The following is a 17872-nucleotide window of genomic DNA, read 5'->3' as shown; positions in this document are numbered from 1 at the left end:
TACTTTCTATTTTGAAAGGAAGTGGTAATTCTTCAAATGATGCCTTCAAGGCAGGGCTGCCCTTTCTTGTCCTTCTCCACCTGCGGAATTCCCCCCGGGGTGAATTCCTAGGCCTCAACCACATTATTTATTCCCAAGTGAGTTTACAGTGTTTCATTTGGGAAGCGTTAACACTGTTTTCCCTTCAGTTTTGCAGGGAAAAAGGTGAAACATTGAGAGAGACCTATGGGAAAGGCCCATTTCCAGTTGGGAATTATAGACCCTTTTTCCTCTGTGGTTGCTGTCTCGCTGGTGATTGGCACAGTCCATCAACAAACAGTAAAGGTAAGGGAATAATGCCTTCTGGCCTTCTTCCCTTACTTCTGAGCAAGAAGCAGCACAGAGTTCACAGAGGACCCTCCTCTCTCTAGAACACCTCCCATGCTCACCGGAGGGTATTTAGGACCCTGGTTAACTTGCACATTCATGACACTAATTACACAGATCACAGCTCTGTGAGGGGCTATATTTATTTAATTACTTATATGGAGAGGAACTGCTGCACCAGACTGGCTGTGAGGCAGCTCTTCTCTGTCTTCTTACTGATTAATTTAGTGTCACTTGAGAGCTAAATTTATGTACAGGAAGTGGAGAACTGGAGTTTGCCCTGTGTTCTGTATTTATGATCCCAAGTGAAGCTCTGCTCTTCTTCCTGACAAGAGCATACAAGAAAGAACATCCAGCTCTTTTCATCTGGTTTTCCCTTTCCCTTTCTCTTCTTCTTTTTAAATGCCTTTTCCTCTTAGAAATGTGTGCTGAAAATGAAGAAGATGGACTGGCTAATTCTGTCCAAAAAATAAGGTTTTGACTTGCAGTAGATAAACGTCAGACCACAGGCTCAGTTCCCTCCTTTTGATGGAAAGTGCTCCTGCTAGTATAAACAACCAGTAAAAACTTCTAGATAAGTCTGATTTGAGAGGTCCAATGTCAAATCTCACCCATGCAATCTCCAGCTGCACATCATTCTACTGCTCTTGATCTCTGTTTTAAGACATTTACCCGAACTCCAATTTCCTTTTTTTTTATTAATGGAAAAAATTAATAATTAATCAAAATAGTTCTTCGCTCAATAGAAAAAGATGTTTTAGGCTTTGTTATGCATTATTACAGACTTGTTCTGTAAATAAAAAGGGACTAAAAATTCAGAGGTTAGTCTGCCCCGATCTCTTTACTATCCTCATGCTGCGTGGATCATCTTCCCCATAAGCAGCCATATGATGCATGACAGAAATAAAGATGCAGTTGGAAAAGGCAAAGCAGTTTCTCTTTCACAAGGTGAAACTGAATTACATATCCTAAAAGTAAGTATGGGGATCCTCATTCCAGTTTAGGGATTTCATGGCAGGAGCCAGACCTTGCAATGGTTTAGAGCAACCACAACTTTACCAAGAGTGTGCAGTAGAAGCTCTGACACCTGTTCTGAACTCTAGCCCACCTTCTGCAGTGCACAGGAGAGACACATAAGCAAGATGCTGAGGTTACCCAGGTCTCTGTCCGGGCATTAGCAGACTTTGAATTAAATGGGAACAAAGGGAGTAACTGTAAAGCAGAGGAGCTGAACTGCCTGGAATGTTTTTGCCTAGAAAGGTTTTTGGTGAAAAGATATTTTAAAGGACACAGATTTGTAGTTCTCCTCCTTTTTTTTTTAATCAGTACTTTCCCAATTTTACTCTAAGAAGAAACCACAGCTGAACTGACATTCACAGAGCTCTGATGCTTCCCAGCCTGTAAACACAAATGGAGCAGACAGTTGTCTGAGGCTTCCAACATCTTTTAATTGCCTCAAGTCTCTCAAGAGCTTTTTCTTTCTCCTTTGTACTCCCTTTTACATTCTCCCCACTTAATCCTCTCTCTTCTCTTTCTTCCTCTGGCTCTGCTTCTTAGCTGACAAGCCCATCCCTATCCGTACATCTCCTGTTCCTCTTATTTGGGCGTCTCCTCCTCCAATCTCATCACTAATTCCAGGCTTGCTGCATCACTTTTCTTCCTACACTGGCTTTCTACAGGTTTTACACAGCTTAGAACACAAACCCAGATGAGCACTGTGGCAACCAGGCATGTTAGCTCCTGAATATATCACTTCTACTTGTCTCCATGCATCTTTCCCTTTCATCCTCTTAATAAATTTCTGACAAGCTGTTCATCCCACCCCTCAGCTCCCGCACTACATATGGCTGGCAGAACTCAGCTCACTTTAACACTGTGAGTTAGATGTCAAGGTCTGACCACTACAGGATCCCTTTACAGAGAGAACTGACAGGAAGGACCTCTGTCTTTCCCACTGGCTGCAAAGGAAAACGGTTGTGATTTACTGGAACGCCTTTAATTTTCAGATTTCAGTTTTGGGGAAGAGACTGTCACCCAACAAAAATCCTGAACAGCAAACAGAATGGTGATTAGAAAATGTGAAGATTCAAAACAGACTAATTCCACCCTTTTCATGTGCTCAGAAAGCAGCAGAGTCTGCAGAGCAAAGTGCTGGTTGCTCCTTTCGAACTTACAACTATCTAAAGGCAGTTATGAAAGAGGTCATATCACAGGAGGTCAGTAACAGTAGAGGACTGAACATAAACAGCCAGGGGGTTTCTCCCAGTCCTATGTTCATAAAAATATACATCCTCATCCTTAGGGGAAGAACAGTAAAAATATGATTAGTATGTCCCTCTGTAGCTAAAGGGAATAAAAAAAAATCTGAAATACTTTGAGCATGAGGGTCTCCCAGCTGGCTTGTTGTAGCTAAGAACACTATAAAAGGCAACATACCATAATGGCTTTGGCATTGAACCCCTGCTGACCTAACTATCTGGATATATCTGACTCTGTCAACAGAATACTTGGGAATATTTTGCTGAGTTTGCTCTCTATTCTTGGACTTTTCTGTCTTTGCTAAGTAAATAAAACCTTTTGTACCATATCTTGTGAAATGGTGAATGCAGTTAACCCTCAATGGCAACAGTCAAGCATAAGCAGTACAGATTTATGTAGAAGTGGGGAGTCCTGATCCCTTTCCAGGTTTCATTCAATATATATGAAGATCTCAAAATGTTCTTTGAAGTAGATTGTGGTATACAAATCAGCAGGACTGTTACAGCTACAAAATTTCAACAGATTAGCTGGATACAAATCTCACAATGGAAAACTTTTAGTTTTGGCACCAGCTATCAAATCACCAGAGGAGATTGAGGCCAAACATGAGAGATAATAATCTTCAAATAATCCTGGCACAAAAATGCTGACTGTTGCTTGCTTAAAGTGGCTTTTCAGAAAAAAAGAACAAGTCCATGGAGTCAAGCTCCTACCTGGTCTAGACAGTTGCTCCGTAGGTAGCGCAGGGCTTGCTGTATGCTCTGGGGAAGAGGCTGACCTGTTCTCTGGACGTGAACTATCAGGGGCACACCAAAGACATTCTTGTCCTTGTAGTCAGGGACTTTCATCCTCTTCATGAACTTTGGCACAGACCTGAAAATTAACATGAACAGGCTGCATGAAAAAATCAGAGTATTTACACACCTTCTGAATAACACTACTGACAGAAATTGGTAACCGGGGCCTTTTTAAATAAAGATGGTGAAATAATATTTAATGCACAATACACAGACACTTGACAATTTTCATAATTGATTAATTTCTTAATGTCTATAAGTGGATGGCCTCTAAGGTATAGCATAACAATCAGCTTTAACAAGAACCTCTTACTACACAGGTGTCATCCAGCTGAAGCCAACAAGGTTTAAAGCATCTTTTAGGGACTCACAAGAATGGCAGAGCAAACCGGAGTGGAGAGGGTATCTGAGGGAAAAGGAGGTTCTAACATGCTGATGATCTTTGATCTTCTACCAGTTACATGATTTAGTATTTCTATTGATAAAATTTTACAATAAGAAATGATGGTGGGAAATCCCTATGTGTCAGATTCCTCCCTTGGGTTATATGATTTATTCTAGTTAAGTAACTTAAGTGAAAGCTGGTGAGCTTGCTTTCTTCAAAAAATTGTGATGAAAACAAGAACCAACTGGATTCCCTTTTTGGGAGTCATGACTGCCATGGAATTAAAAAAAAAAAAAGAATATGACCTGAATGTGACTAAGAGTTGTGTCATCTGTGTGGGAAGAAGTAAAAACTCATTTTAAATTACCTACTGAAGAAGTACAGTGCGTAACTCTACAGCTATTTACAGTGCCTCTCTTAAAAATCCTTAGAGACTGATTATAAAAACTGAAGAAATATCTTTCAGGATGAAAATCTTGTACAAACAGTAGCTCCTAGAATTTGCTGTATTCTAGTCTGCTTAATTGAAGTTGGGTAAGGTGAGATTAGTTTCAGTGCAGATGCCAGCTAGCCACAGGGAATGCTCCAAAGGAGAGCAGTGAAATGGGGATTAATTTTACTGAATTTAGTTATCTTACAGAGATTTAGAAAGAATCAGCTGTCTGGGCTACCTCTATACCCACTCTAGAGAGAGACACCTCTGGAAGGTGATCCAAACCTCAGCCTTGGATATAATGGGCTGCTTTGGGGTTGCCTGTCTCTTTCCTCTGACCACAAACAGCCAACCTGACTTTTTGAGATTAGATTTATAACAGATTACTCTTTTAACTTTTCCTAATGACTGATGTCAGTGAGGTGAATCTCACATGTATCAATTGTATCTATTTTTTCCATTTCTAAGGGAAAACTTGACTTAACGTAGCTCACAGATGAATTTAGTGGGATTTTGGGGAGGTCCTTTCAGCATGAAAATCACAATATAAATATCAAGTCATACTGTATCTGGACTGGGTGCCTCAGTGTATTAGGGAAAGATTCTGTCATTGTTTTGGTTATTTCTCAGATACTTTCAAACTCTTATCCATGCCCATTTCCATTTCTGGTGTACCTCAATCTGGGGGGCCCACCAGGGTTTGTGTACCACAAAACATGCAGGTTTCTGTAGAGAAGGAGCCACATAGTGAGCATTCACATCCATGTGTGCTTCCCTCCTCTGCCTGAGTGACCAGGTAGCTGTCACAGCTGCCAGGGCTGCCAGCTCCCTCTAATACAGGTCGAGGCCTAGGCCAAAGCCTGCATCCTTGATTTCTAGACAAAAGCCCCATAACTATTCTAACCCTTCTTTTAAAGCACAAACAAAGCAATATCAAACACATGAAGCAGCAGCTGTTTCTTTTTGAATCACCAAATGAATACTGGGTAGGACTTACTGTAAACTTTCCTACTTTATAGTCACTCTCTCCTATTCCTGTTTATTTTTCTGGAACTGTAGCATTGTTCAAAAGGCCAGGGTTGTCTCTCTGTTAAAGCACAGGAATGACGCCAGATTTCCAGGATCTATTTCTCACTTTGCCAACAAGCCACGAGGCAGCAATGGATTAAAAGGGACAGTTTCAAATCCCACACTTGAAGTCATTGGTTCCTTCTAATTCCATTTATTTACCGACAGAATAACAGAATCAGGAGAAGCTATTTTCTTCTAAAAAGTCTCCTTCCAGTTAGCAGTGGTACTCACCAGGTCCAGCCATGTTTGTTTGACATGGAGTACTTTTCCATGATGGCAGTGAGACGAAGCAGAGAGAATTTTTGCAGTAGATTCAGCTGGGCTGCTGACTGGTTGCTGATGTGAAGTGATGCAATGGAGCGGCTCAGGCGATGAGAGATTTGGAAACTCTGCCATCGTAATTGCCTTTAGCAAAAGAAATGATAGAAAAGTCAGAGAACTGCTTTGGTTGGGCAGAAAAGATGGTGTACTGTGAGATAGGGCTGGGCAATGTATAAAACATACATAAACACACACATACATGATGGCTTGTGGTGTGAAAAGAAAGAAAATTTACCTTGGAGATAAATGCAACAATTTAGTCAATCTCTTTTAATTTCAGAAATGCCCAAGTTTTGTTGTTTTAACATTAGAATCTCAAGTAGGTGTGGGTCCTGTCCATATACTTGGGGAAGCAGTGCTGCCTGCTATGGTCTTTAGCCCACACACTTCCAACAGGATGTGGGAGATTCAGAGACAAATTTTCTTTGCCTGACTCAGAACTGGTGTTTGATGCCTAGTCCCTCATCTCCCAGAGGACTGACCTGACCACTGAGGTATTTGGAGATGAGGTTCTACAAACAGCTCTGTTATTAAATGCTGAAGGACTTTTTTGAAAAAGGATTAAACTCTGTGTCTCCTTAGCTAGAGCTAAAACCACCAAGCTATTGAACTATTCGCATCTTTTTACTCCAATGCACTTTCTCTGTATACTAGATTTATCAGAAAAAACCACCTAATTTTATTTTCTTATTTCACTAAATGTAAGTTCTGACTCAAATCCTAAAAACTTTGTCACTGCTCATTTACTCAATAGTTTCCTCCAGTCCACTTTCACTTTTGTGGTGGTGGTGAGCAAGCACAGGCAGCAGTAAACCATGGCATGGCAGAGTCCTCTGTGAGGGTGTGACAAGACTGACAGCAGATCAGAAAATACCAGTATTATCAGAAATACCAGTATCAGAAAATACTAGGTATGTTCTCCCTGCTTTGGCACTTTCAAAGCCACCCAACATGCAACAGTTTAGACCCACAAAAGCTTTTGCCCAGGACCATTGGTACTTGGCTCAACAGGAGCTCATCACTCTGACTTAAAACATGTCTGTAAACTATCAACAGAATTCCACTTTCACTTTATTAAGAAGTCACTCATTCACCATCATTTTATCCCACCCATGTAAGGGGCTGGGGCAGCATAGGGAGGTTCTCTTTGAGCACAAAGGTGCACATTTTTAAAGCAGATCAGTGCATTAAAAAAGTGCATAAAGCTACAGATTCATAAAGACTTGGGTGCATAACTTAGAAGCCAAATTAAAAATGCATCCTACAACATATACAGGGTATATGTAATCAATGGATCAAGGGACAAAAAAATGCCTTAGTTTGCTCTATTAAACCAATTCTGCATTGATTCCATGTAAAAATCTCCACAGCAGGATGTCCTTTCCCGGAAAATCGCACCGTTCCCTAGGAAGTCCCCATCTCCATACAGGATGAACACTACTGTAATGGTACCCTGGGCCTTCTGACTCCCAAGCTGAGAACCTCTGCTTCCTTATATTGTATTTCACAGTCTGTGGATTTGTATACAAAATTTTGCTACTTACCTGCTTGGCCTTGTGAGCGATGCTCCCACCCCAGAGTCCCTCCTGTCCCTAACACCAGTCGCTTCAGATTCATTCAGGGATGTTCCATCTCTGTCCATGTCGCTCGGGGTGGTCCGGCCATCAGACACAGAGTTTCCTTCAAAATCAAGAGTGATCTGTGTAGGCGACTGGAAAGGCAATGATGGGGATTCCCTGACTGACACGTCACCAACCGGCAGACCTGGCAACACCTTCTTTGACCAGCCATCTACCACCTCCTGCAGTCCATTGACATGTTGCAAAATGTCATCTAACTGAGGAAAAAGGACATCCTTCTCTATGTCCAGGAGGTCCCCAGTACTAGCATACAAGTGGGAACCTGGTACATTGTCATAAATACTAATTCTGCTCTCTTTAGGACAGCAAGCCATCAGGCCAGATTCCTTTGGAGTAGAGCAGTTCTGCTTTCCCAAAGAGATGCTGCCTGTCCTCCAGTTTACACTGTTACTGTTGTCTGTAGGTGAGAGGCTTTCAATGGAAAGTGCCTTTGGGAAGGTCCCTGGTTTGTGATCCTTGGGAATGTGCACAACCAAGTTCTCTTGGGAATGAAATTCGTTTTTGCGGTTTTGGTCCACCACTTGCCGTAAGGCTGTTCCTGCCAGAACATCCAGGTCCTCCAGGTACATCCCACCTCTCTTGTTTGCTTCATGGCATTTGCGTTCCTTCAAACACGGCGTGCTCACCCCACTGCTGCTGTTTTCGGACTGGCTGCTGTCACTGCTGGATTTGGCAGAAGAGGGAAGCCCTCTTTTGACTGAATCTTGCCCCAAATTCTGGAGATCGCCATTGACTATCTGTACACAGTGCATGTCTTTCAAGGATTTTGGCTCAAACTGGAGAACTGGTCCACTGATCTCTAAAGGACCTGTTCTTCCCGAGCCTTTTAGCTTTCCATGCACGGCTTTTGCTTTCAGCGTCTCCATGCGTTTTAGAAAGGTTTTTGCTCTGGCTCGTGTTGGATTTTCATTCTTCAGGCCGTCCTTGGGGAATGGGGCGGTGTTTATTGCAGCGGAGTCCTGCAGCAGGGTGCTCTCCACATCGTGATGGGCAGAGCAGTCACAGGCCTCCCTGGCAGCACTGGTGGTGCCAGACTGGCTCCTGCTGTCACTGCCCCCACTGCTCTCGCTGTGAATCGATGAGAGCTCAGGCTCGCTCAGATCTGTAAGGACGCTCTCACTGCTTGTCGTGTTTTTCATTTTAATGTCCCCAGAAGAGCCATGTCTGTCAGACCGGTGAAGCAGAGCGTCAATGTCGTCCACCCGAGACCATCGTTTGCTGGTTCTTTGGAAAGTCCATTTATTACTGATAGCACAGAGATCTTCTTCATCTGAATCTTCACTCTGGAAAAAAAGCAAGTGGCACATGTTAAAATTGTGTGCTTTAACTTGATATTCGAATTAATGAGATTGGGCTGCTCCAGGTGAGCAACAGGCAACAAAGTCTCTCTGAGCCAGGTTTATGGAAGGCTGGTCATCAGTCCTTTCATAACACCCTCTTTCATTCAGTTGTAAAGACTGCAAATATCTTATCAAAAAAGGAATAAAAGCCTGCTCCATGTTAGGAGTCCCACTGATACCTCTTGGCTTCCATGGACTGCCTGTGCACTGAGTTGTGTAGGGCTGATGCTCACAGTGACTGTTTAGAAAAAAAACATTTTGAAAGGCCAAAGTAAAAGAATCCTGATTTGCAGGGATGGTGTTAAGATACACATGGTAAAGACAGGGAAGTGGCTGCGTACTACAGCAATGTGAGCTATTTAAAAATCCAAGACAGCAAATATCTGGTGCTGCACGTAGGTTTGCAGTGAGAACTAAATAAACATCTATAAACTTCATGGGCCAGATGCATCTAACAAGATTTATGTTTCAGGACTATAACGACAGATAAATAATCATGATGCTTAAAAAACAATAAAAAATATTTGGCAGTATTGCTTAGGGTGTGTCTGAGTGCAGGCAAAGGAAAGCAGAGAAGGCAGCCATGGAGGTGTGGGCAGGAGGAGCAGCCAGGCTCAGGCTGGAATGGGGCAGCATCTGCAGCTGAGGTGGGAAACCACTGTCCTACAGTGGGAAACCACTGTCTTCACTGCTGTCATCAGTAGAGAGACCCCAAACTTGATGACCTGCAGCCTGCCCCACTGTCTCTGGCTTCCTTCAACCTCTTCCAAGGCAGCAGCACCCCACAGCCCTTTCTGGTCTCATTATGTTTAGGTAGCTCCAGGAGCTACTCTGCAATGCAGAAAACGTGTGCCTTGAAAAAGAATTTAGATAAAAACCTTCACCCTATGACATTTTTCTCATCCGTTTGCTCAAACAAAAAAGATACATCTTCAGCATGAAGCCCATGGTTGCTAATGAGTACCCTTTTCCTGACTTTGAACTGGACTTATACTGCATTATTCTTGTGCATTTGTTTTAAAGCAGAACAAACTAACTTCACCTACATGACATTCAAACAGCTCTTCACATTCTTGGAAGCAGTATGAAGGCAGTAAAATATGACAGGCTGTCAGACTAAAATGAGGTGCTAAACCAGAAAGACTATTTTGGGACTGGAAAAATCCTCATTTGAAAAGTCTATTATTAGAAGTATTTTTATATGAAGTTTTGATGGTAAAGTTATCTCTGATCTTTGACTAGATCTTTACTGGCCTGTCTAATTGAAAAATGTAAACCAAATTTTACAAGAGCACCCAAAACCTTAAATAACATGAAACCTCAAAAGCTAGAGATTGGGATCAGTAGCATGCCAGGTCTCACTGATGCCATAAACTTTTTCCAGTTTATCACTCCAAGTCAGCCAGATGTTTTAGATTCTGTCCAAACCATAAAATAAAATATAGCTGTGAAATTTTGGGTTTAGGCATTCCTCTTTTTTTTGTTAACATTGAGGTGTGCAGTGTTCCTGTGAGTTTACAGAAATGAATAGAGATCCTCATTCTGTGGCTTGTTAAAGAGAAAAATTGAGCACCTAGTGAAATATGAGGGAAGGGGCTAGAAAAGGCTAATACTGCTTTGGCCATTTTGTCTGCAGTAAAGAAATTGCACATCAGACAGTTCTACCTTTGTTTTAACTCCACAGCTTGCTGTATGCATATATGGACCAAAGGACTGCATAGTCTCAGGAACTTACAAATCCATTTAGTGTGGTCTTAGTAGTGCCACAAAGTGGATATTTTAAAAACCACAAGGGTACGTACTTTTAAATATTTAGCAGTGGTAATTATATCTACAAAGCATACCACTGCTGAAGCGTTGGTGGCATCAGCCAGCAGGATAAACATATTTTTAAAATTTGTTCTACATTGCAATATGCCAAAGGGACCTTAAAGAAGATTCTTGGCTGACACAAATCCCTGTAGCTGCACTGACATTACTGTATGAGCTGACAGGATTTAGCCTGTATTTTCTACAAGCTGGAATCGATTAAAGTAGCCAAAGTGGTAGAGACATTGCAAATAACACCAAGAAGAGAGCAGAAGACAGAAATAAAAATAAATTCAGTGGTAAATATACTTTAAATCAAAAATTTGTGGAGTTTTTATTTTGTGGGGCATTTTTTTGTGGTTTTGTTTTGTTTGTTTGTTTGAGTTTTTTTTTTTTTTTTTTTGACAAAGCAGAGATGAACAGAAATGGATATTGGTAGTAAACAAGTTTTGCCTCTAACCACAGAAAAGACAGGATTACATTCTGCCCAAGAATCACTTAGAAAATACTTAGAGGCTTTTCAATGTCAAAATTTGCAGCTCAATTAAATGAAGGCTTAGTTTTGGGTTCTTTTTAATTGATAAAGAAACATGCTTGTGTTTCATCAGAAGCAAAATCAGGCAAATATGAAACGAAATATCTAGATGCTGAGATACTGCCATGGTGACTCACTACAAATTCAGCTGCACTGTGAGTCCTATGACATACTGTGCTTTTCTTTTGATGAAATCAATAGAAATTCTGGAAGCCACAAACATCCTGAATGACCCACTGTTCTTGTCAAATATCTGAGTGTCCTGACAAACGAAACTTTCCAAAAAAAAAAAATGTTGAGAGCACTTAGCCCACCCACGTGTCACCAGCTAGGGGTACAGCAGATCAAGAGAAGGTCTGAAAGCAATGATTCATCTGACACAGGCAGAGCAGACATATTGGAGCAGTGACTGTATATTCTACTGACCTGGGGTGAAATCAAGTGCACTGCTTTGGAGCATATTCAAAAGTCCAGTTAATGCCATTATGTTTGGGAAGATGAGAAGGGACAAAGTTCTTGAGGAGTGATTGGTAACATTTGCCAAAGAGAAAGAGGTTTTGATTCACAGATTTGTCACAGCTGATTTAAAATAGTGCAGCTTTTTGACTGAGGGTGTACTTGCCTGAAATACAGAGGCATGCTAACAAAAGGCAAGTAGTGGATTTATTCGCGGTGGAATTCTGCCACATTTTTCCAGCTGGGGGCAGGAATTCTCATAAATCGACAGCTGCAGAAGGCAGTTAATCCAAAGGCTAATCTCTGTCTGTCCAAATCGCTTACAGACATATTTGCAACACATACATGAGCATTTCTGTTAGCATCTTGATGAAGCCAAGGGAAGACAGCAGCCCACAGTGGGAATGGTCTGGGTGGGAGAGTGGGCAGTAGGGAACACTCCTGCTGAGCTGTCTTTCACAGGAACCTTGCCTGGCAGCTTGCTTGGCCATATTTTGGTGAATCACTCAAGCGGCTCTGCTAGTCCTGTGCATACCTGTTATGCTGAAGCTTCAAAGTTGGCTGATTTTGCATTTCATTGTTCAGATCACCATAGAGACTATTAGGAAAGGCATTATCCACAGCCAAAGATTTATTTAGTTTGGTGATCACTTTCAGACCCAGTTTCTGTCTTTTACACTTGCATTTACATTTCCTCCTGTCAGCAAGCTCTCCCTCCTTTTCTCTCACCCACATTCTCTTCTACTTTCAGTTGCTCTGTATCTGTGGACTAAAATCTCCTCCAGCTCCTCTTTGTCTACATTTTTCTGTGCTCAGCTTCTTTGTGGCCTTGTGCAGGTATGGACTCAACTAGCTTCTGTACCCTTAAAAGAGTACCAAGTAGTGCCATGTCTCTTCCACCACAAATTAGTGGTCATCTGCAAGGAGAGCAGCTGAGGACTTCAGTCCATTCAGAACAGGGAGGAGTGGCAGCAAAAAATTAATGAAAAACAAACATAACAAAAAAAAAAAAATCCTCCCTTTTTAATACAACATAAAACCCAAGACAAAAAAAACCCAAAACCATACACAGTGAAGACCCTGCAGCTCTAGGGAATGGACAAAATAGAAGCTTAAGAAGCTAGTACACAAAGGAAAAAGCAGATATGTGCCAAAGTGGGATATCTGGACATTAAAACCATCCTCTGTTCAAGTTCCCTCAAACACTGAATAGAGTATGATGAGACTGAATTTGCAAAGACATCAAAAATTCAGCTCTTGGAGTCAGTTTTTAAAAAGCACTAGAAAAACACTCTAGGAAGGAAAAACAGGAACCAAGATTTTTCAGAGTTGACAACTAGCATTGTACAACACTCAAGGACTTTGGGGAATTTGTGACCAGAAAACCAAACATTCAACTGTTAATGCTGGGCATGTTACAAAACTCAAAATCAACAGGCTGTTTCTGCAGCCCTCACTGAAACCCTTTATGCTCAGATAATTCCCGTGTTACACAGGAGCTTGTAAGGATGACAGAGTTTATTTGCATATTCTTAACTGGGAAGAAGTCAGTACAAGAAACAAAGAAAAGCTGTTGTTTTCATCTGAGCAGCTTCCATTTTTTCTGAGCAGGATTTTCCACTGTGTACTCATACAGCATTGAGAAACAAGCCAGTCTAATGAAGCTTTACTGTCTTTTCACCCACTAACTTTAATTGCACACATGTAAAGTTTAAGTACTGTGTGAGCCCTTCCAACACACGTAGTATTTACTCACATTTTCTATTCTATTCATGATTTCAAAATTCAGCAATTCACATTATTATGCCTCCAGATAATGCTGACGCGCATGTTCAAAGTAAAATAAACTTAACTTACTTTTAAGAGCATTTTACTAGATTAGAGGCTAGATTGGGGTGGTCTTATCACAAAAGCCAGGGTATATTTGATGAAGTTCCCTTACCTTTTTTCTTTGGAAGTTCACATCGAGTTTCATTGAGGCGCACTTGTTCAGTGTGTTCAGTCGTCTACAGGGCAAAGCAAATTCAAAAGATTAGCAGCCTCTGACTAAAGGGCATGATTTTTTGCAAGTTCAAAACATGCTCTCTTATCTTACTGTAGGGTGCCAACCACATATAACAGCTTCAGAAAGGATAGTGGTCATCTATTCCAGCTACATGACCACTGTATCAAAGGGGACCCTTAGTTTCACTTTACTTGACAGCCAGGTTTGATAGATTGCTTTTTAAATTCATAGACATTTCCATACTTAGCACAGGAAGCAACTCTAAACAAACACCTGTGATAGCTGGGGAAATGACAAGAGAAGGAGGCGAGTTGCCTTATGCAAAGGCATCAAAAATGATTGTAACGCAAGTGGTCTAAAATGGGAATTTCAAAGCACTAGTGAAAGACCAAACAAAAAACCAGCTGCAGTTCCTCACTTCTGACAGTTGGTACTTCTTTAAAAAAGTTGACATAAAGAACTTCTAGCTGCTACTTAAAAGTTTCTCCAAAACCAAAAGTTTCTTTTCTCCTATCTGTGGATCTTACACACAGGTTAACACACCAAACATGTAAAAAATCGAACATTTTTAAATAAATATTTTTAGCTATTTTTGACCATGTTCATACTGATGTTACCAGAGTCTCTGTAAGGCTTCTGCTCCTTAAATCCAAGGCTATCCTGTGATGACAGTGAGTTGAAATGACAATCTGTGTGTGTGTGTGTGTGTGTATGTGTCTTTGTGCAAGGACAGCCAGAGGACAAGTAAACATGCTCTTTCAATAGAGAACCTCCTGTGGTAATGATAATTGATTTGGTTTTATTTATACTCAAAGATCCTGATCCATGAAACCATCCAAAAGCAGAGGCTGAAAGTTAAATATGTTCAACTTTGAAAATTTTCCATGTCTAGGACTGAATTTCAAAATAAAGGGAGGCAGAGAGAGAGAGCTACATGCCCACAGCACTCCTCTGTTGGCTGCTTGCATCTCCTGTGTCTTTATAGCAAGACCTGTTTCTGTTGCTTTTGGGTTGCAGGGCCTCCAATTTCCAGAACTTAACATTTGAAATGCATGTGATAAGTTACAAGGACACATGAAAAAAGTATCAGATCAATGATATAATCTCTCACATAACATAAGAAGATTATGGCATTAACATATTACTCTGCAGAACTTCTAATATTAGCATACCTTTCAGATTGCTACCACTAACCAAGAACTGACCCATCAAATGTGGATCTTCCTTAAAAAAAAATTCCCTCTGAAAATATCACCTACTCATTTGTAGATCAAATATTCCTCCCTAAATCAAGCCAATAAATCTGTTATGCCGCATCAGAAAAGTCCTGTGCTCATGGTATTAATTTGGGTTTAATGTATGCACAAGCACACCCTGCATGCATGATAGCAATGTTGAAATAAATTCCAGGGTTTGTGGCTGTGTAGCTATATCTGCAGCCTTCTGCCCACAAATCTTCTTCTGGGATTACACCTATTATTGCAAAACTCTTTTGCCCAAACACAGAATTTCTCAACCCGAAGTAGCATTTTCTTGGGGCCCTGCGGCTGAATAATGTTCAGTGTTTCATTCGAGCACAAAATGTTTAAATGTGTGTATCGATATCAATTCCAAGTATGCAGAGGCACATTTTCAAAGTACTCCAGCCCAGCTTTCTATCTTTGGGGACAGCTTCCTCTTAGTGCTGAATATTGGCTAATACTGGAGTTCCTGCACCTCTTTGTCAGCTGGCCTTTGCTGAAGGGAAAAGTCTAGCTACATTTCCACACTAGCTCCACCAAAACCAAAACTACTTTTTACTGAGCGCCAGGGACTTCAACCCCAGGTTTTAAATTCACCCCTCTGCAAAACATTGTTATGTTTTCTGGGGCTCTTCCAGGGCTGTAGAAAGATTTGCCAGGGAAATTACAGAACTAATGATCATATTTGTGAGTTTGTCTGGTACTAACAGCTCAAATCAAAATCAGTCTTTTTCAGCTTCTTTCGCCTTGTTCATGTGCCAGCGGTGACAGAAAGTTTTTTTCATTAGTTTAAAGTTTTCAGATGACTGACAGTCAACTCCTCAACAAGTTATTCGAAAATAAAAAAACCCCAGAAGTTTCTGGCTACAAAGGCTGTCACCAATGTTCCAGCTGAAGTGAGAGGAGCACTGCACTTTTATGCCACTGCTTAAAAAACATGGGAAAAGAATGCTGTTTGTAATGTTAACAAAACACAAAGTCTGGAATTGAGAAAAGGCAGGGAAAAACACATTAAATAAACACAAGAGAGATGGCTATATAAAACCCAAATAATCTAGGATGCATTTGAAAGTATCTGTAAATTTCTGCATTGTTCAGGGAAAGACTGGAAAACATGTATTACAGCATTTCAGTGATGTTAATTTTATTTTCTCCAGAGCATCAAAGGTGGCTTAAGACTTTGAAATAATTCTTAAAAAGCCAGCAGTGATATTCAGGTGCCCAAACAGATGTTTCTGGTGCTATTTTAGATCCCCTGGAGTACCAAGCCTGGCCTTCAGCTGCTGCAGGTACCTCTGTCCAGCCAACACATGGAGAAGTCTGGGCTCTCTGAGGAGATTTAAGACGGCCATAGACACAAGTCCTTAGGGCTCTGAATCCCAACCCCAGTGCTGTAGTTGTTAACTCTTATGATCGAAGTTTTTCAGAAGCAGGAAATCTCCAGCTTTTGCATTCTTTACAGCACTGAGCAGTGTTTACAAATAAATACAAGCTTGTAGCTATGCAGGCTCAGCCAGCTGGAAAACCTTGTGGGGGACCTGTTGTCCTGCTTTAGGAGCAATCCAAGTAAGAGGGAGCAATCCAAGTGATAGGGAGACAGCTCTGAAGTGAGTTTGAGTTCCAGGTGGATCTCTGGACCTGTTCTGCAGCAGCTTTCAAGCAAGTGCTTTAGAATGCAGCCAGGGCCACAGGAGAGGCATCATGGGGAGGACAAGCATGGACAGTACAGTGTCTCCTGCATCAGCAGATCCACAAATGCCCTCTCTTATGGATTTTGTCCAGGAAAAAACACTCTGTTGTTCTGTAAATGCCTCTCTGAGGGAACCACAACATTATTTGTTTGTTTTATTGTTATTCCTAGCCAAGTCTGTGGCTGGCTTCTTCTGGTGCTGTCAGCTTTGGGAAGAGGACATCAAGCTCTTAATACTGGGCTTTGCTGAGGTCTTAACACTGAGTAAGACTCCTCCCAGCACCATTAGGGCTGGTGTGCAAGGCTGGCACTGGCATGTCCCTGCCTTACCAGTTTTGTGCATAAAGAGAATATTCTGTTTTCCAGTCCTATAACCTTTTTATCATGGCTGCCACTGAGAGAGTCACCTTGTAGGCTCCAGGCTCACATGAGATGAGTAATCTCTCCTGGAAGTCAGTGGGAGCCATTCTGCTGCCTCCAGAGCAGGGCTTTCTGTCTTGCATGGGGAGAGTCAGGCTTATCCCCTACCAGCACCTAGAGAAGATAACCCAGCAGGTGGTACCGACTGTACACCCATCATTTCAGAACTCTGGTGGGAGGATGTCCCATCCCATACGGCAGCCTTCCCTTTGTTTATAATCTGTCTAAGAGATAACAGCTATGGAAAAATAAAATGCTAAGGAAAAAAAGACTTCTTGGCACAGCTCAAATTTTAAGAGCTTGATTTGGGGAACTATGTATCAGACTGTGATATACTTGTTCTTCATGTTCTTAGTCACTGTATTTACGTGAATACAAAAAGTACAACATGGCTTGGCTTCTCCTTCTCACCCTCTTATCACAGCAGCCACAAGAGTTCCCAGAGCAGAGTTGGTTGCTGCTATTTTGGACGTGACACAGCTATAAAATTTTCATGCTCAATTATTGTTTTGGCAGGATGACAGCGTTTGCCTGCAGATTGCCTGGCAATTCTCTATTGTTCATTACTCAATAAAATCTGAGAGGAATCTCTTGATAGATACGCCTCTAACCCAAAGGCCTCAAATTTGGTTTTTACTCTGCCAAATTTTCAAATTATATTGTAAACAGCAGGAATGTTAGAATATCTCAAAAAGGTCACTGAAATCTTCTACAACAGGGAGTCTTAGACTTTCTGACAAAAATACCACCAGCTGCCTTAAAATAGGTTCTTCCTCATTTATGCCTCACGTTGTCTGGTACACTTCAATGCCATAAGAAAACTGATTATAAAATGAGATTGAGAGTCTGATTTCAACTCACAAGAGCAGAGAAATTCAGTGTTTATGCTATTACTATTCAGAGCTAAAACTGCTCAAACTGATTATCCATGCTGGCATTTCAGCTTTAAAATTATCTTCCAAAAAGCAATGAGAAGCCCATTTTGTTCAGCACTATGTGCTGAATGCACTATTAGTCAGTATGATGGCTTGGTCACGCATAGCTGTAAGGGCAGCTTTGAATGTTAGAAGAATGGAAGTTTGACTGCCAACCTGGGAATCTGCT

The 17872-nt window shown here is 41.3% G+C and overlaps 1 protein-coding gene across 7 annotated transcripts in view; it reads right to left on the bottom strand.

Annotated features, from left to right (window-relative positions):
* STARD13 (StAR related lipid transfer domain containing 13) overlaps positions 1 to 17872 on the bottom strand; it is a 243359-nt gene that overhangs the window by 14725 nt on the left and 210762 nt on the right. For all 7 annotated transcript variants that reach the window (XM_054627871.2, XM_077173795.1, XM_077173796.1 and 4 more), the window contains 4 exons: positions 13355 to 13418; positions 7177 to 8555; positions 5543 to 5716; positions 3339 to 3498 (listed from right to left, as the gene is read on the bottom strand). In XM_054627871.2, the coding sequence (XP_054483846.2) occupies positions 3339 to 3498; positions 5543 to 5716; positions 7177 to 8555; positions 13355 to 13418 (1777 nt within the window). The remainder of the gene's footprint in view (positions 1 to 3338; positions 3499 to 5542; positions 5717 to 7176; positions 8556 to 13354; positions 13419 to 17872) is intronic.

This window comes from Agelaius phoeniceus, chromosome 2 (assembly GCF_051311805.1).
Source record: "Agelaius phoeniceus isolate bAgePho1 chromosome 2, bAgePho1.hap1, whole genome shotgun sequence".
NCBI lineage: Eukaryota > Metazoa > Chordata > Aves > Passeriformes > Icteridae > Agelaius > Agelaius phoeniceus.
This window is presented reverse-complemented; position numbering and strand designations above follow the sequence as displayed.